The sequence below is a fragment of the Muntiacus reevesi genome, chromosome 18, assembly GCF_963930625.1.
Source record: "Muntiacus reevesi chromosome 18, mMunRee1.1, whole genome shotgun sequence".
Classification (NCBI taxonomy): domain Eukaryota; kingdom Metazoa; phylum Chordata; class Mammalia; order Artiodactyla; family Cervidae; genus Muntiacus; species Muntiacus reevesi.
In genome coordinates, this window is record NC_089266.1 from 21,254,244 (window position 1) to 21,274,620 (window position 20,377).

The 20,377-nt window shown below is 40.8% G+C and overlaps 1 protein-coding gene across 1 annotated transcript; it reads left to right on the forward strand.

Annotated features, from left to right (window-relative positions):
* Positions 1-16,407: 16,407 nt before the first annotated feature.
* Positions 16,408-16,704, forward strand: KRTAP3-1 (keratin associated protein 3-1). The gene has a single exon (XM_065910401.1). It carries the CDS (start codon positions 16,408-16,410, stop codon positions 16,702-16,704), a length of 297 nt encoding a protein of 98 aa, XP_065766473.1.
* The last annotated feature ends 3,673 nt before the right edge of the window (positions 16,705-20,377 follow it).

The window sequence follows — 20,377 nt, forward strand, 5'->3', positions numbered from 1 at the left end:
AGTAAGAAATACCTGAAGACTAGAAAAGATTTGCTACAACTAAATAAACTAAAAAGGAACCACAATGAGAGCGGTAGGAGGGGCAGAGATATAGTATGGTCAAGATCCAAACCCCCAGGTGAGTGACCCACAAATGGGGGGACAATCACAATGCAGAAATTCTCCCCAAGGAGCAAAGCGTCTGAGCCCCAAATTGGGCTCCCTAGCCAGGGGCTCCTCTACTGGGAAGATGAACCTCTAGGATGTCTGGCTTTGAAGGCCAACAAAGCTCAAGAATAGGAGAGCCAGAGGACAGTCAGAAACAGAGACTCTGCTCTGAAAGGGTGAACACAAAACTCCACATGATCCAAGTCCCAGAACAGAGGCAGTTACGTTGAAAGGAGCAAGGTTCAGATCTACCTGCTGATCTCAGAGAGCCTCCTAGGGAGGCAGGAGGCAACTGGGACTCTCCCTGGAAACATAGACTCTGACAGCAGCATTTTGGAGAACTGGTTCTACCACAAGACCACTACCAAGCGCAATTTTGGCATCCTCCCTCTAGCCTACTAGCTACAGGGGCTTACCTAACTACCAAGGGGCTGACACCAGCCCTGAGAGCTCCTTGACTATACAGCCAGCCATGGGGGAACCTGGACCAGCCCTTAGCTAAGTCTTCTGATGTCCGGTTGATAGTTGGAGTCTTAAGCTGTTTTGTCTTATTGTATTTACAACTTTGGTATTAAGAGGGGCAAAGGAAATAACTTTCATTTCTGATTTTATTTATTAGAGTCCTCTTTTTTTCTGAATGAATCTAGCTAAATATTTATCCATTTTATTTATCTTTACAAAGAACCAGCTCTTAGTTTCATTGATCTTCTCTATTCTTCTTTTAGTGTCTATTTCATTTCTTTCCACTCTAGTTAATTTTCCTTTCCTTCTACTAACTTTGGGTTTTGTTTGTTCTTCTTTTTCTAGTTCTTTTAAGTATACGGAGAGGTTGTTTACTTGAATTTTTTTCTGTTTCCTGAAGTAAGTTTATATCACTATAAACTTCACTTTTAGTATTGCTTTTGCTGTGTGACTTAGATTTTGGATCACTGTGTTTCCATTTTCATTTTCTCCAGGTGAATTTTACATCCTCTTTGATGTCTTCAGAGACCTACTGGTTATTTTAGTAAGATGTTGTTTAGTATCTCAGAGATTTGTACTTCCACTTTCATTGCAGCATTTTTCACAGTATCTATGACATAGACATAACCTAAATGTCCATCAACAGATGGAGAAAGAGGACATGGTATTTATATACAATGGAATATTATCCAGCCTTTAAAAAGAAGGAAATCATGTGAATTAAAACAACATGAATGAACCTGTAAGACATTATGATAAATAAGCCAGACATAGAAGAGCAAATACCAGATGATTGCACATATATGATGAGTCTAAAACTCAAAGAAGTAAAGAGTAGAATGCTGGTTACCAGAGGTTGGTGGTGAGTGAATTGGGGAGATGATGGTCACGTGGTAAAAGTTTCACTTATGCAAAATGAATAAACTTCTTTATTTGAAATTTCATTTATTCTTAGAGACCCACTGTACACTACAGGGTCTATAGTTAACAATGCTGCACTCTGTACTAATAGATTCAGTGAAAGGAAAGATATTAAGTTTTGTTATCACAAAAAAAGAGAACAGAAGGAAACTTTTGGAATGGATATATTTATAGCTTTGCTATGTATATTAGATATATGTAGCTTTTATATATTAATTGTATCTCAATAAAGTGTTTTTTATCAAATAAGTAAATGAGGTTTAACCAGCTTGCTTATAGTCACACAGTTCATACATAAAATCTGAAATATGAACTAAACTCTGACTCTAAAGCTCATGAAGAGACAATGCAATTAAGAAACTGGTGCAGGGAGATTCAGCTGATTTAAAGATGGCTGTTTTGGGAGCTGTGGGTTTCTCTCTGCCAGTTGTGAAGTTCTATCTCTCAGCTTCACACCCTCCCTTCAATACTCAGATTTGTCATGCTGTGACAGTGCTCTGCCCATTTCATTCTGGCCTTATCAGCGGCTCTGGGTCAGGCTTTGCCACTAGAGGGTGACAGAGGAAAACTGCAAAGCTAGAGGAAGAAGGGATGATTCCTTTCTTTTTGCTTTCTTCTACTTAATTGGGGCTTCCTCTATGCTAGTGGTTCTGAGGATTATGACCCCAGTAACTCTTCTTCACTCCAGTGTCAACAGATGTTTTCCACTGCAGCACCTAAATTTGGTTTGCAGTTTAGAATCATCAGCACCAGTCAGTCAGGTCCCTAAAATGCCTTGTTTCAGCTCTACAGGATGATCTCCTCTCTAAATTTCTAAGTTTTAATTCCTTCCCTTTTCCTTTCAAAGAAAACATTCCTAAGGATTTCTGAATTTCCTACATTTATAGTATCTCAATATATGTTTTGTTCTTTTATTTACCTAACAACTTAGTTTAAGAAAACTTAGGGTTACCAGAGGGTAAGAGGAGAAGGGATAAATTGGAAGATTAGGACTAACATATACACACTACTATATATAAAATAGATAACTAATAAGGACCTATGTGGGAAAAGAATCTTTAAAAGAGTGGATATATAGATATAGATATAGATATAGATATAGATATATCTGATTCACTTTGCTGTACACCTTAAACTAACACATCATAAATCAACTAAACTCAAATAAAAGTCTTTAAAATAAAATGAAATTTTTCATACAAAATCCACTCAATTCAAATAATAAATCTTGTTCTTGTCTCCAGACTAGACCCTGTTATACTTGTAATGCCTTTAAATTTTCAGATTATTTAGTGAACCATTTGTTCAGACTTTTCACTTACTTCCTTTGTTTAATCATAGTAGACACTTATGGAAAAAATTAGTCTCTGAGATTTGGAGGTGAGAGCCAGAGAATTACAACATTTCAAGCCTGAGAGAATCTGGTGGAGGAACTAGAAAGATTACTTAGTGCCAGTTAGTTCTATAGATAAGTAAGTTTCACCTAAATCCTCCATGTAAAATAAACTTTGCCCTTTGTTAATTACAGACTTATCTCCAAAACCGTAACTCTGACCTATGAAATCTGCTTTCCATCATGATTATTCTATAAGTGACAATAAGCAAAATTGGTTTTAAAAGCTCAAGGACCCAAAGGGATTTTGAGAAGCTGCAAGGGAGAAAATGTTGAATCATCACATCCACTGAAGCATATGAGATTTGGATAAGACTGGGGATTTGAGTGCTAAGTAAAATTGTTTTTGTGAGGTTAAGAGAGACTCATTCAAAGCCCCAAGTATTAGTCCATATTGAATCTTTTCATTTCTAGCACATTCCTTTATTTCCTTCTTTGCTTCTGCACTATAAATATGAGACTGAGAAACAGGATTGGTATACTACCTGATCCTAAAAATAAAAATTTCTGGCTTTTAAATGACTAATATTTAATACATAACATTTCAAGACCTTTGGTCTCTTGGTTTTTTAATATTGTATTTATTTTAGGTAAAGGAGACAAATCAGATCTTTTACCAGAAGGATCAGAGGATTCTTGGTCTGGATATGGCCAGAGCAAAGTAATGCAATTATGTCATCTGTAAGATAGTACTCGGACTTACCAGGTCGCTCAGTGGTTAAGAACCTGCCTGCCAATGCAGGAGACGTAGGAGACACAGGTTTGATCCTTGGGTGGGGAAGATCCCCTGGAGGAGGAAATGGCAACCCACTCCAATATTATTAGCTGGGAAATCCCGTGGACAGAGGATACCGGTGGGCTACAGTCTTGGGGTTGCAAAGAGTCAGACACAACTGAGCGACTGACCATGCATGAAGATAGTACTCATTTGTTCAAAAGATGAGACCTGTAAATCTAGAAGAAGAAAAAATAAGGATCCTATGTTTATGACACTGTGTGAAGAAAAGGTGAAAGAACTCAGGATTTTCAGAGAAACTGGGGTCAGGAAACACGAAGAAGTGTGAGAAGAGTCAAAGATGACAGAAGTTTAGTCACAAAAGAGCTAAAAGTAGGAAGAATTCAAGGTTCTCCTCCAGAGAGGTGAGTGGGAAGAGGAGAGAGGCAATGTAAGACACCTAAAGAGAGAAATGAGGAAACTCTGAGGTTAGTATTTTGAAACTTCACCCTACCACTTACTGTTTTATTGAACAGAAAAGACCAAAAGGAGAAAGAGAGCCATACAAAGCTGGGAACGGAAGTTGGTGTGAATCAGCTGCTGAGACAAGGAGTAATATTAACCAATATATGGTTTTATGTGTTAACATGAACTAAGCCAAACAAAAAACTTGTTCTATTCAAGTATATTTTGTACATATTGATTACTCTAAAGATACTTTTAACTGTAGGAAAGGACAGAGAGCAAGATGAGAAAAGGAATTAGAAGACTTGAATTGAAAATCCCAAATCTACCCACTTGCTGACTGACTGACCTTAGACAAATCTTGCAGCTTCTCAGAAGTACTGTTTTATCTTGTCTTCCAGATGAGGGTTCTAATATCTCATAGTGTCCCTATGAGTGTCAAATAAGTTTATCAATAGTAATATGCCTGGCACATGGCAGGTGCTCAAGAAATGAGGTTTTTTTTTTCCCCTCTATCTCCTCTTGATTTCAGTGTACGTCCTTAGAAACAAAAACTCCTATTGACTATTGGAAGGATCAATTCAGTTCAGTTCAGTCGCATCGGACCCTTTGTGATCCCATGGACTATAGCATCAATATCCAAATACTCATGTGTGGGGAAAAGGCTGAGAAAACTCAAAGACGACTTTACAGGATGATGTTTTACTCCAGTTGGTTGGTTGGTCCTTCTTTATCCAACTCATCTGCATTATAATAAGAATTAAATGATATAATATATAAAAACCACTTAGAACTGTATCTGTTCCAAAGTAAAATCTGTACTTCTCTTTCTTCAAACACTTCTTCCCAACTGATCAAAAAGCCAGATTTCTACTGAAGAACACTGACCAACTATGATTGCAAGCTATCCCAGCACATCTTATTCCCTAGCTAAAGTGTCTAACCAGATTTAAACATGAGTATCATCCCTTCACGAAAATCACAGATATTAATGAGAAACAGAGAATGGGACAAATTCGATACTCAAGCTAACAGAGATTTTGCACTGGTCACTCTAAGTAGTAAATCTTACCAGGGATTTGGGATGACTGAATCCACAAAAGGGCAACATGGCAGAAGGCACTTGAGAAGCAGACACGGCCTCCCAAGTATCTCTCACGGTCCCATAAAAGCAAGCCACTAGTCCTTCCTTTGCGGTGGTAGAGTCGCTACTTGTTACAAAATCATAGTGAAGACTATGAACAGGCAGAAGACTTTTCAGACATAAGAGTCTAGAAAGCTATATTTCCAGATTTACCTCCAGATCACTTCACTAGTGGATGGAGAGAATACCTAAAATGATGAGAAAGAGCTCCAGCTTCCCTCAGCTTACTTAATAATAAGTACCACACCTATAAGAACCATTGGAGCACTTACTATATTCCAGACATTGTTAAATATTTTAATGCATTATTTAATTTATTCTTAAAAGAGTCATCAATGTGATGGCCATATTTTACATATGAGAGGATTAATACAATTACTTCCCTGCTTTAGAAAAACAAATACCAGCATCTTTCAATAACCTACCTAATTAAGTTCGAACTCCTCATCCCAGGAGTCAAGACTCTCTGTGTTTAGCTTTTATTTCACATAATTATTTTCTAGAAGCACTGCACTACTCACTGCTTCTTCTTGTCAGTTTTTTCTCTTCCATTTCTGTGCATTTACTGCTGCTGTTCACTACAGATGAAATAACTGCTCTGCCTCATGTTCAAGTCCTGAGTCCAATGAACCCCTATATGATTTAAATTACCCGAGAGTACACTTATCTCCTGCTCAACCTTGAATGCCCCAAATCTCCTAGCACAGTGCAAGGCAAATAGCAGGTGCTTAACAATGACTGGTTGAAATAAATGAAATTATTAATTTCATCTTGAAAATATAACAATCAATAATAGACTGTATATTAGTGTATGGCAATTAAGAAACAGACTTTGGAGCCAGACAGCCTTGGTTCAGATCCCAACTCCACTATTTACCACTTACTAACCTCTTGATACTGAAGCTGACACCCCAATACTTTGGCCACCTCATGCGAAGAGTTGACTCATTGGAAAAGACCCTGATGCTGGGAGGGATTGGGGGCAGGAGGATATGGCTGGATGGTATCACCGACTCAATGGGCATGAGTTTGAGTAAACTCCGGGAGTTTGTGACGGACGGGGAGGCCTGGTGTGCTGCATGGGGTCGCAAAGAGTCAGACACGACAGAACAATTGAACTGAATTGAACTGAACCTTCTCTTGGGAGAAGGAAATGGCAACCCACTCCAGTATTCTTGCCTGGAGAATCCTTCGGACAGAGGAGCCTGGAGGGCTGCTGTCCATAGGGTCGCACAGAGTCAGACACGACTAAAGCGACTTTGCATGCATGCATGCATTGGAGAAGGAAATGGCAACCCACTCCAGGATTCTTGCCTGGAGAATCCCAGGGACAAAGGAGCCTGGTGGGCTGCCGTCTATGGGGTTGCACTGAGTCGGACACCATTGAAGCGACTTAGCAGCAGCAGCAGCAACAACCTTCTCTATAAAACAGAGGATAGCTTTAATACCAACCTCATAGGGTTGTCGTAAGAATTAAGTGACATAATGTTTGTAAAGCACTTAGAACTGTATCTGTTATATAATAAATGTTACCTGTTTGCTGATATTATAAAAACCAGTTGTATATTTGGCAAACTAAGCTAAGGATTCAAAATATATTTTAAAGTCATAATGTCTACTAATATTTAAATACATAATTAATTCTCTTAATTAAAATTTTTTTCAAGTACTGTAGGAGCTCTTTGAAAAACCAAAGGTTATTTCCTTCAATTCCGTAATAAAATTTGTCTAACCAATGAACAAAAACATCTCTGATTCAAAATAAAATCAAAAGATACAACTGTTATTAGCAAATAATTCCAAGGACAAAAAAAGTCTAAGGTTTACCATAGAATGATTATAAGTGTAAATATTTCAATAGTTGACTTAACACAGTAATTTTTGTTATCGTAGTTTTGTTATGTTTGTTATAGTAAGTTTTGTTCATAGTAACATGAAATTTTTATTTTCCCAGCATATATTAGGCATTCAAGTTTCATTGAACATTCTTTCTCTGAGTCAGGTTAATGTTCAATTCAGTCATGTCTGACTGTTTGTGACCCCACTAACTGCGAAGTTAATGTTAGTTAGCAAATATATTTAGGCTTTACTTAACTACATACAATTCTCTGTTACAATCTGCATATTCTATATCTTACAGTAATACGTGAGAATTAAACTGAAAACTTAAGATCCCCAAGAAAAATAGGCAACACTTCCAACAGAAGCTGGCCCATGCTGGGTGAGTTCTCTGAGAGTCACTCTGGCATGTTGCAATGGGAACATATGTGTCCACGTGAGACAGGGCAGAATAGCCACCTCCTTTAGGTCATATGCATGTGAGGTAAGTCACTTTAGTCATGTCCTGCTCTGTGCAACCCTACAGACTGTAACCGGCCAGGCTGCTCTGTCCGTGGGATTCTCCAGACAAGAATACTGGAATGGGTTACCATGCTCTCCTCTCATGTAAACCAAGTGGCAAAACCACATTGTTTCCATTTGAATGAAATCCAGTTTGAGAATAATTTTCAGTGCAGGTTAAAAATCTAGAAAGATTATACCAGTATTTTTTTTTTCTTTAAAGTTCTCCATAGAAGATGCACTTTATAATATGTCCCAGATTCCCCAGAAAGTAAATATGAAAATCTTTGACAATCCTTTTCATAGTAAAGCTATTTGACAAAATTACTTGTCTTTAATTTTATACAAAATCAGTGTATCATTACATAATACAAAATAATTTATGGAATTGATGGTTGCATAATGTGTGACTTGTTTACATCCTTTCTTCCTTTTCTATAACAAAATTACTTATCAGATTGCCTCTTCCACAGGGAGAGTTAGAGATTAGCATAATGCATGTCCTTTAAAAGAAAAGTGATGTTTTTCCTTTGTATTTCTGAATATATCTAATGCTGAGGAAACAAAAATAGGAGAATACGAGAAGCTATCATTTCCATCCATCTGCTGGATATATGTCAGATGTAATGAGATCATTCTCGGTACAGTTATCAAGTCTTGACTATAGAGAATTAGGGAAGTCGCTCAGTCGTGTCTGACTTTTTGTGACCCCAGGAACTGTAGCCTACCAAGCTTCTCTGTCCATAGGGTTTTCCAGGCAAGAGTACTGGAGTGGGTTGCCATTTCCTTCTCCAGGGGATCTTCCCGACCCAGGGATCGAACCCAGGTCTCCCGCATTGCAGGCAGACGCTTAACCATCTGAGCCACCCCAGATTGACTATAGTCACACACTAAAGAATATCTCCTTATTCAACTGAAAAAGCCCCTTATAGCCCACCATTTAACCCAAACCCAGAGTTCTTTGCCTACATGCTCATCAAAGAGCAAAGTGGACTGTCTTGCTGATCCTGCTCACAGCACCAACTGTCTCACTGTTCATACTGTCCACACTGTTCATTGAACTCAGGGTAGGCAAGGCGCCAGCTAAGAGGCTGGAAGGAGACTTGAGGAGCCATAGGAACTGCAGACACATTTATTCTCTCCTGGCTGACATGGCAGCCATAACACAGCCTCTCTCCTGGCTGATGCAGCAGCAGTAGCAGCAGCCACAACATAACCATAACAGAGCCATAACACAATCTCATCATATAACATAATCATGGTGTTGCCCCAATGTAGCAGCAGCCAGGGTTCATGGTGAAGCTCATACAGGCATTCCACACAAAGTGACCCATGTCCAAGTGAGTATCTTGTGATGCACATGTGCAGTCTTATAAGTGATCTCAACTGTTACATAAACCTCGTGACGCACATGCGCAGTACTACAAGAGATCTCAGCTGCTACACAATCATTATTTACACAGCATGGAGCAAGAGTGAGAGGCCAGGGGGCCAGAGAGCCTGACCCTGCCATCTTGATTAATTTGCTCTTTTCCCTACAGTCCACCTCTTCAGGGTCTCTAGAAGAGCCACCCAGTGCATGTGGAGTGCCTTTATCTTCCTTGGCAAGTCCAGTCCACCGTTTGTCCTTGTGGAACCACAGGAAAGCCTCCACAGGGGCAACTCTATTCCTGCGGATCTCCACCAAGGACCCCCAAAACACCCCCATAGTTGCTGAGCCCACCTCCCACCCCGATTCTTGTGGCATTCATAGCCCACCCACAAGACTCCAAATGCCTTCACACTGCTCCAGATCTGCAAGAGAACCAGAAGTCAGCAGCACATCACAGGACACAGCCTTCACAGCACCCTGCTCCACCAAAACCCACATCACAGGACACCGCCCTCACAGCACACTGCTCCAAACCTATGTCATAGGACACAACCTTTACCTTAACCATTTGGCCATCACAGCCATCAATGCACACCCTAGGATCAGGAAACTGCTCCGGCCTGCCACAAACAAGGCTGCATTCAGCACCAGGCCACCACTCTCCACACACTAGCCAGCAACCAGTGAACTGCAAGCTCTGCATGGGGCCTCCGGTCCCTGCTCAGGTCCCCAAGAAGGGCACCCTGGTCCAGGCCCCACTCAAAGCAGAAAAGGGCATCATCCAAAGGAACACCCTCGGGCGCCATGCAATCCTCCAACCGAACCACCTGCATCTCCCACTGTGGGTGCCCCTCAAACTTGGCAAACTGCTGCCCTGGTATCAGTTGCCCCCACAGCTCCAGGAGCAGAGCATTGGGCTCTACCAATTTTATTTCTGTCAACTTCTGCTGCCAGCCAATCAGCCCACGTTTGCATTCTCATCACCCAGATGGGGCCCCCACCAGTCCAGGCCCCCTTTGGGGTCTTCACACATCTTACCCCCTTTCCCCACTGCCATCCCTCTATTTCTCCCAAGCTAGCCACCATCGAGGTCTTATAGATAGGGTGCCCCACAAAGGGCACAAGAATAGCAATCAGGGATCTGAAAGTGGTAGACAGGGCATTGTTCAAAATGGTGCCTCAGATGCCACCAGTAAAACATTTGTCATATGGGCCTCGGGTATTTGGGTTAAGTATCTACTGCTTCATACCCAGTTCTCTCACCACTTTGGTCAACTTGGCATAGGTATGCCATGTATTCACAGCATATCTGGGAGCTCTCCTGTGTTTGACCACACAGTGTGGATGGCAGCGTTAATCCATTCCATCTGCTGTTATCGGTCTCTCAGTCACGTCCAACTCTTTGCGACCACAGGGACTGTTGCCTGTCAGGATCCTCTGTCCATAGGGATTCTCCAGGCAAGAATACTGGAATGGGTTGCCTTGCCCTCCTCCAGGATATCTTCCCACCCCAGGGATCAAACCCAGGCCTCCCACATTTCAGGCAGATTCTTACCTTTTGAGCCACTAGGGAACCCATTCCGTGAGGACATGCATTTGGTTTAGGTACACCCTGCATGAGCCACCTAGCATTCTGAAACTTTTGTTCAATGAGGAATGAGTGGTTATTGATGCCAACCGTTCTATTTCATCCCCAACACATATGATACTGTCCACCTTTGTGTTTCAAAGTTGCAAGAGCCACGCTGCCAAAGTTCCCCTTGCTTTTGCCGAAATTGCATACCCAAGTCTACCAACTCCACCAGAGTACATGGTCGATATGTCATATGAGTCACATTGGGGGTTTCTTGAGGATGTCTCCCCTGGGCTATACACCGCTCATGCTTCACTTTCTGCTGCACAACAGGCCTCACTGCCAAGCAGGGACCCACAGTTTCCTAATGTTCATCGTCACCTTCAGTTACTGCCTCACTGTCAGAGATACTGGGTTCTTCTGGGCCACAGGGTTCTGCTCTGACGCCAATATATGTTGCTCTTGTTCTTCCAAGCATCTCTGCACATTGCGCACCAGCATGGCATCATGGAGAGCACTATCCGTATTCACCTTCAGGGCAGTCAAGGAAATCCACCCCATGGTTCCAGCGGCAATCCAGGTCACCTTGTTCGGCAAGTGGGAACTCACCACCTCTAACGATTTTTCAATGATATCTGATGACTTGTCCGCCGCCTCCCAGTCTTACACTGGAGCCCACATGGAGAGGATCGCAGCCACTCGGGACCACATGCTATCTCACAGCCACTGGCCTCCTCCATCCAGTGGAGCCTCGGGCTCCCCTACCTGCTGGGTATCCTGCCAACTGTGCCAATCGTCTTGCTGTTCACACTGTCCACTAAACCCAGGGTAGGCAAGGCGGCAGCTAAGAGGCTGGAAGGAGACTCAAGGAACCGTAGGAACTGCAGACACAGTTTAATCTCTCCTGGCTGACATGGCAGCCATAACACAGCCTCTCTCCTGGCTGACGCAGCAGTCATAACAGTAGCCACAATATAACCATAACATAGCCCTAACGGCTAAGGGGCTTCCCTTGTAGCTCAATCGGTAAAGAATCTGCCTGCAATGCAGGAGACCTCGGTTCGATTCCTGAGTCGGGAAGATCTCCTGGAGAAGGAAATGGCAACCCACTCCAGTATTCTTGCCTAGAGAATCCCATGGACAGAGGAACCTGGTGGGCTACAGTCTATGGGGTCACAAGAGTTGGACACGACTTAGCAACCGAGCATAGCTATAGCGGAGCTCTAACACAGCCTCATATAACATCATCATGGCGTCACTCCAACATCGCCCCAGTGTAGCAGCAGCCAGGGCTCCAGGGGCCCCACACAAAGTAAACCAAGTCGAAACGAGTGCCTGGTGACCCACATGTGCACTCCTGTAGTGATCTCAGCTGTTACATAAACCTCATGACGTACATGCGCAGCGCTACCAGTGAACTCAGCTCCTACACAATCATTATTTACCAAATGCGGGGCAAGAGCGAGAGGCCATGGGGCAAGAGAGCCTGACCGTGCCATCTTGGCTAACCTGCTTTTTTCCTACAGTGGACTTTCTGCAATGTTTTAAAAGATTGACATCCATGGCAGTCCTGATACCAGTCATTCTTTCTTCCAACCCATGCCATAAAGGAGTTTCCAGAAATTTTAAAGATCTTGCAATTCAGGAAGTAAAGACCAAGTGTTTTTACTTGCAAGCGTTTTTATTAGGATGACAAATTGGAAAGATATCTATATCCTGCTTTTGTGAAGGGATGAAGCACTCCATTGGACTTAAAGAAAATCAGGTTGCCATGAAGTGTGAACCCTCCCACCACTGACATTCCTGCCTACAGGAGGTACTGTCTTGGGAGGGGTTTCCTGACAGCAACCCAGAAATGCACTGAGTTGTTGCGAGGTAGATGCTAGTAAGGTACACACAGACTCACAACAAACTGTGACTAACACACACAATACTGATCTTTTATCACAGTCCAGGAAGTTGGTAGCAAGCGTGTATTTCATCTATGTATTGGAGCTTCCAAGTCTTCAGCCCTGCTCCCTCTCTGCAGTTCCCGCTTTGAGGTCATCAGAGACCCTCTCCCCTATCACTGCAGACAGCAGCTTTTTGGTTCAGGTGCCTCTCACCTAGGAGAAAAACCTGAGACCTAAACATGATCCTTGATCAGTTTGACCTACCATCTCTGCTTTCAAAATTGCCTCCCAGACTCTACCACCTCTTACTAGTTCATCAAGCACTAGCATCACTGTTCATCCTCTCACCTGGACCACATACTTATTCCGCCCATTCCCACTTTGGCCCTGCTGCAATTCGTTTTCTACAGAACATAACTCTCATCTGTTCTCTCCCTGCTGAAAATTATCCAGTAGATTCTCAATGCCCTTAGAATAAGATCTAAACTCTTCAGAACAACCGACAAAATCCTTCCCGGCCTGTACCTACCTACCTCATTATCGCGGATCTCAACCTTTCCCTTTCTCTATACTCCAGCCACCTGGCAAAGACCATCCCTGACCCCCTAATCACAGCAGGTACCACCTAATTGCAGCAGGTGCACTCCCTGAACTAACTCCCAATCACTGTCTGTCACATGACTCTGTTTTATGTCCTTCAGGTACTTGTCACTGTCTGCAGTTCTTATTTATCCATCTGTTTACATTTGTGTTATCTGTATCCTCCACTAGAATGAACACCATGACAAAAAGAACCTTAACTGACCTGGTTATATCTATATGCTTAGCACCTAACATGGTGCTAGATGTTTCACTGAATGAATTATTAAATGAAAAAAAATGAACGACTACAATTTATAATTATATAAAAGTTAATTCCACAAAATACTGATTTTATTAACAAGTGTGAAGTACTACTGTTAGATGAACCGTCATTTGCTAGCTCTATGCTTTAAATTATTATTTAATATCCCCCACTCAGTTTTAACATCTGAAAAATGGGTGTAGTGTTTGTCTTGACCTCATCAGGGTGTAAGAAATAAGGAAGAAGATGTGCATAAAATACTTAGCACTATTCTTGGCACATGGTATATATTCAATAAATGCTAACTATTAGTGGAGGGTAAGATTAGAATGTTCTAGTTAATTCTAAAAAGAAGAACATTTGCTTTATTGTGGAAAATGGTATGCTCCCCCCCGCCCCCAAATAGTGGCTCTTAGAAAACTGATATGAAGAGGAATCGCAGATATATCCCCTTTTCTCTGTTCTTACCAATTATGATACTCTCTAAGACAGAAATCATGCCCTCCTCATCACTCCTTCAGGGTATTCAAGTAGCTTCCAGCCATTGTTCCTGCCTTCAAATAGTCTCCTTTCTACAGCATAGTATCTTGGTTCTAAAATCTTACGGTCTCAAGAACTTAAATAACCTGGTCCCATCCTCCCACCGTTCTTACACGCAACTGACCTTGAGGGCATTCTTCACTCTCGTTAGAACAACACGCCCACAGTGAGAGGGAATATGGCATAGTAATTAAGAGCAGGGCAATTAGAGCCAGACTGCTTGGCTTCAGATGCCAGCTCTTTCACGTAAGTGAAGCTCACTTACTAGTTACTTAGCCTCTCCGTGCCCTGGATTCCTCATCTGCAAATGGCAAGGAGAGTAATACTGCATGTGTCATAAGCTTTGGTGAGAATCATAGAGTACGTGTAAAGCACAAAGCTTGACACGTAGTGATGATGATGATGATGATATTAAGCCTCCACCAGAAACTACGCATCTTCCTAAAACACAAATCCAATCATGCCACATACATGTTCAAAAACTTTTAATGTCCATTGTCAACAAGATGAAATTAAGAATCCTAAATTTAGGACACTTAAGCACAGTGCAAATTCTTCCTACTGTGGTGATAAGCCACCTTTGCAACTTCATATTTCATTATTCTCCTCCAGTGCCTCCCTAGAGGAGATTCAAAATCAGTGGTTTAACCAACTGACACTTTTTGCCATCCCCAGAAAACACCATGGCATTTTGTTTCTCTGCTTTACTTGCTGAAATTCCCTTCCTTTTCCCTTTTACTTATGAAGTTCCTGGTCATCCTTCAAGACCCACATAAATGCTCTATTTTCACCAAATGCTCCCCAAATCTTCCAGGGAAAGGCAGGGGCTCCAACCTCTAAACTCCAACATCTTATCTAGAAAACCTGGATGCACAATTTGTGTTGTCTGTCATTTGTCAGCTTACTTCTCTGTGACCTCTCCTATGGCCTCCCCAATGGCAGGAAAATATTTGCATCTTTTTTGCATAATCCCTGACTTACAGCAGGTGCTCAAGCAATGAGTGTTTGACTGATACCTACTGAAGTGATGTGGACAGCAAACAATTCTAGCAGAGTGATCCAAAATCATAAAATCATTCTAGTAAGAAGATGGCTAAAATAAAAGCAGTTTTCATGTTGAGCATCTTTTGGATCCTTCATTGTATTAATCTACATCTCTTTAAGCTTCTGACTCCTCTATATTGTACAATTTTCTGCTTCATTTTAGAGACTGAGTCATTTTGTTTGAAGATAAATCAAGAAATATATTTTAAAAAAGATTTCAAAGGAAAATATTTCTAAAGATTTACCACTTTAATATTTTTCCTCCTTTAAAGGCTAAAATGTCATACAAAGTTTCATGCCTTCACTTATTTAAACAATTTTATTTTTAAGATTCTAGTGATTTAAATGTAACTGAGGGATCTCCCCATGTGTACTCCATAGAACACTAATCTATGAAAACAAATAAAAATGATTCTATGATCAAATAAGTTTGGAGAAAAATACATGGCTATATCTCTTTATTGAAAAGTCATGGGACTTCCCTGGTGGTCCAGTGGTAAAGACTCTGCCCTCCAATGCAGGGGGCCTTGGCTCGATCTCTAGTCAGGAAACTAGATCCCATGTGCCACAACTAAAACCTGGCACAGCCAAATAAATTTAAATAAAAGAAAGCAGGAAAAGTCATAAAGCACTTTAGCATATTAAAGGCTCTGAAAGGTCAACCAGCAAAGAATTCAGTCTTTCCCAAACTTATTTATCACAGAACCCTTTAGTGTTCTTTGAAAAAAGTGTTCATGAAACTCATTTTAGGAACTACTGCACCATTTAGCCTCTAAATGGCCCAATACAACTAGTTTGGGGGCCATAAATAATATTAATTCATAACATGTTTGGATGAAATTTTAAAGGGCCTCCATCACTGTCACTCACGCAGATCTGAACTCTCACCTACATGCCCCTGACATGTTTTCATTCAAAGCACAAATGAAGGGAATGAAGAGCAAATAATTTGTTACAGCTCTGTTAAAAAAAAAAGGGGCTCCTTAATACAGAACCAGAATCTCTTTCCCTGTTGATTCCATCTGTTCACACAGTCTCTTGGAGCCATGTGAAATCTCAAAATAGTATCGCTTTTTCAGCCAGAGGGCTTAATCATCATAAAGAATCCTTGGTTTCCGGTAGAACAGCAATTGAAAAACTTAGCTCTCTCTTCATCTGAAAAGTAGACAAGAAAATGTGAAAACAATCTGCAGATACCTAGCATGCCAGGTCATTATTAGTGATGTATAATGATTGGAAGATAATAGCTCAGTACCTTTGAAGACTGAAATGAAATGTCCATGCAGTGACAAACAGCCGATGTAAAGAACCCTAATTTGACAACAAAACAATCTAAACCCCTTTTATGAGGTGAGGAGTACATCTTAAGTAATAAACACTTAAGTAATTAGATGCTTTTATGGAGATAACTATAAACTGAAACATGGGGGAAAAATCTCGGTAATAGGCTAACGCCCTGGGAGGTGGGTATATAAGAGCCAGGGGAGAAGACAGAAGCATCGAGACACCAAGAGACTTCTCTCATCAACCCAACAAAATCCCAACTCCTGACACCATGGCTTGCTGTGCTCCCCTCTGCTGCAGCGTCCCCACCGGCCCTGCCACCACCATCTGCTCCTCTGACAAATTCTGTCGGTGTGGAGTCTGTCTGCCCAGCACCTGCCCACATGAGATCAGCCTCCTCCAGCCCACCTGCTGTGACACCTGCCCCCCACCCTGCTGTGTGCCGGACACCTACGTGCCAACTTGCTGGCTGCTCAACTCTTCCCACCCCACTCCCGGACTGAGCGGGATCAACCTGACGACCTTTGTCCAGCCTGGTTGTGAAAATCCCTGCGAGCCCTGCTGTTAAGCGGCCACATCTTTGCTCAGCTTCAGTGATGTGTTGCTCAAGCCTTAATGCATCATCTGGCCTTCAACACTCACTACTACCTTCATCAGACAAAACCAATCCCAATAGCCTGGGCAGTGTTTTCATGCATTTGCCCAACTTCTTGATTCTTTCTTCTTTTGGATAGAGTTGGAGACCTTCTTTCTGTCTTTTAGATTATATCACTGTCCTTTGGAAATGAACTATTGACTATCCAATAATAAACTTCATTCTTGCCTAGCAAATACAGTTTTGTGATTATTTGTTCATGTGTTTCTTCTTAGGGCAAGTGAAATGCCTACCTAAGCTAGAACAGCAGCTCATCATACTGCCCAAGATTTACCCCAGCAGAATGAGAGCTCTCATGGTGGAATCATTGAAAAATTAGACACTGCTTCTTTGTGATGAGCTGAGAAGTGAAAAATTCAACAGGCTATTTTTTAGGATTCCCATCCTCTTTAAAAACTGAGATATACTTGCTTTGCAATATTATATGAGTTTTAAGTGCACAACATAGTGACTCACAATTTTTATAAGTTATACTTCACTTACAGTTATGATAAAATATTGGCTTTATTTCCTGTGCTGTACAATATAGTCTTATTTTATACATAGCACTTGGTACACAGAACTAATACAAAAAAGGTCTTAATGACCCAGATAACCACAAACATGTGGTCACTCAGCTAGAGCCAGACATCCTGGAGTGTGAAGTCAAGTGGGCCTTAGGAAGCATTACTACAAACAAAGCTAGTGGAGGTAATGAAATTGCAGCTGAGCTATTTCAAATCCTAAAAAGATGATGCTGTTTAAATGCTGCACTCAATATGTCAACAACTTTGGAAAACTCGGACTGGAAAAGGTCGGTTTTCATCCCAATCCCAAAAAACAGCAATGCCAATGAATGTTCAAACTATCATACAATTAGGCTCATTTCGCATGCTAGTAAGGTTATGCTCAAAATTCTTCAAGCTAAGCTTCAGTAGTATTTGAAACAAGAACTTCCAGATGTACAAGTTTGGTTTAAAAAAGGCAGAAGAACCAGAGATCAAATTGCCAATATTTTTTGGATCATAGAGAAAGCAAGAGAATTCCAGAAAAACATCTACTTATGCTTCATTGACTACATAAAAGCCTTTGACTATGTGGATCACAACAAACTGTGGGATATTCTTAAAGAGATGGGAATACCAGACCACCTTACCTATTTCCTAAGAAACCTATACGTGGGTCAAGAAGCAACGTTAGAAACTTACATGGAACGACTGGTTTAAAATTGGGAAAGGAGTATGACAAGGCTGTATATTGTCACCCTGTTTACTTAACTTCTATGCAGAGTACATCATGTGAAATGCCAGATTGGATGAATTACAAGCTGGAATCAATTGCCTGGAGAAACATCAACAACCTCAGATATGCAGATGATACCACGCTAATGACAGAAAGTGAAGAGGAGCTAAAGAGCCTCTTGTTGAGGGTAAAAGAGAAGAGTGAAAAAAAACTGGCTTAAAACTCAACACTCAAGAAACTAAGATCATGGCATCCAGTTCCATCACTTCAGGTCAAATAGAAGGGGAAAAAGTGTCAGCAGTGACAGATTTTATTTCCTTGGACTCCAAAACCACTTCTGACAGTAACTATAGCCATGAAATTAAAAGACACTTGCTTTTTGGAAAGAAAATTATGACAAAATCAGACAGCATATGAAAAAGCAAAGACATCACTTTGCTGACAAAGACTTGCATAGTCAAAGCTGTGGTTTTTCCAATAGTCATGTACAGATTTGAGAGTTGAACATAAAGAAGGCTGAGTGCTAAAGAACTGATGCTTTCAAATGATGGTGCTAGAGAAGACTCTTAAGAGCCCCTTGGACTGCAAGGAGATCAAACCAGTCAACCCTAAAGAAAATCAACACTGAATATCATTAGAAGGATGGGCAATGAATCTCCAAAACTTTGGCCCCCTTATATGAAGAGCAGACTCATTGGAAAAGACCCTGATGCTGGAAAATATGGAGAGCTAAAGGAGAAAGAGGTGGCAGAGGATGAGATGGTTAGATATCATCACTGACCTAATGGACATGAATCTGAGCAAACTCTGGGAGATAGTGAAGGACAGGGAAGCCTGGTGTACTGTGTCCATGGGGTCCCAAAGAGTCAAACTCTACTTAGCAACTGAACAACAATAAGCTTATTTATTTTAATCAGAGTAGTTTATACCTCAGTCTCCTGCCCTATCTTTTTCCTTTCCGCTTCCCTCTCATTGGTGACCACTAGCTTATTCTCCTTATCTGTGAATCTGTTTCTTTTTTTCTTATATCCACCAGTTTACTTTTTAGATTCCACATGTAAGTGATATCAAACAGTATTTGCCATTCTCTGACTTATTTCACTAAATATATTACACTCCAAGTCCATCTGTGTTGTTGCAAATGGCAAGATTTCATTCTTTTTTATGGTTGAGTAGTATTTCATTGTTTCTGTATATACCATATCTTCTTTATCCATTCATCTGTTGATGGACACTAAGCTTCTTCCATATCTTGCCTGTTGTAAATAATGCTCCTATGAACATTGTGGTGCATTTTTTTTCAAATTAATGCTTTTTCAAATTAATGTTTTTTCAAAAAAATGTTTTTTCAAATCCATTTTCTTTGGATATATATTTAGGAGTAGAATTGGTGGGTTATATGGTAGTTCTATTTTTAGTCTTGGGGGGAACCTTCATATTGTTTTCCTGAGTGGCTGCATCAATTTACATTCCCACCAACATTGAACAAGTGTTCCCTTTTCTTCAGATCTTTGCCAGAAGTTTTATGTTTTCTGGTCTTTCATTTAGGTCTCTAATCCATTTTGAGTTTATTTTTTTAAATATAGTGTTGGAGAATGTTCTATTAATAATATTACCTGTCTAGCTTTCTTTGCACCATTTACTGAAGAGACTGTCTTTTCTCCACTGTGTATTCTTGCCTCCTTTGTTGTAGATTAATTGACCATAAATGTGTGGATTTATTTCTGGGCTCTCTATTCTATTCTGTTGACCTATGTGCCTGTTTTTCTACCAGTACCATACTGTTTTGATTACTGTTGCTTTGTAATATGTTCTGAATTTTAGGCTTTACTACAAGATAACCATTGGCACAAGCCAACCCACCTCTTTTTCAGCCAAAAACAAAGGAGATTGATGTTTTCATACATGCTTATAAGGGACAAATATTTAGGTTTTATTTTTAATATCAAAAATAACTCTCAGAGTCCTTTTATTACCACTGTGGGCCTTTAAGCATTAAAGGGCCCTTGGCTAGCTAAAAAGCCTCAAATGCAAAGCAGGTGATTTGTGTTCCAGTTCTGGCTCTGCCTCAAGCTGCTTCTGTAACCCTGATCAAGTCACTTGAACTCTTTGGGTCTCAGGTCCTACATCAGTAAGATGAGTTGTTTGACCAAGTCCTCTCTAAAATAGCTTTCAGCTTGAACATTCCTTGATTCTAGATTACCTAGAAACAGTTTAAGTAACAAATACTCCATGCTGCTAATCAACCCTATCTTTCTCTATTACTTTTACCTCTTTCAGTCATAATAGCTAATGTTTGGTAAGTATACCCTACACATTCTAATATGTGCTGTATGTGCCTTATCCCATTTATCCCTAACAAAAA

What these genes read in the sequence shown, in the direction of transcription:
- KRTAP3-1 (XM_065910401.1), top strand. Translation starts at nt 16,408, where the DNA reads ATGGCTTGCTGTGCTCCCCTCTGCTGCAGCGTCCCCACCGGCCCTGCC.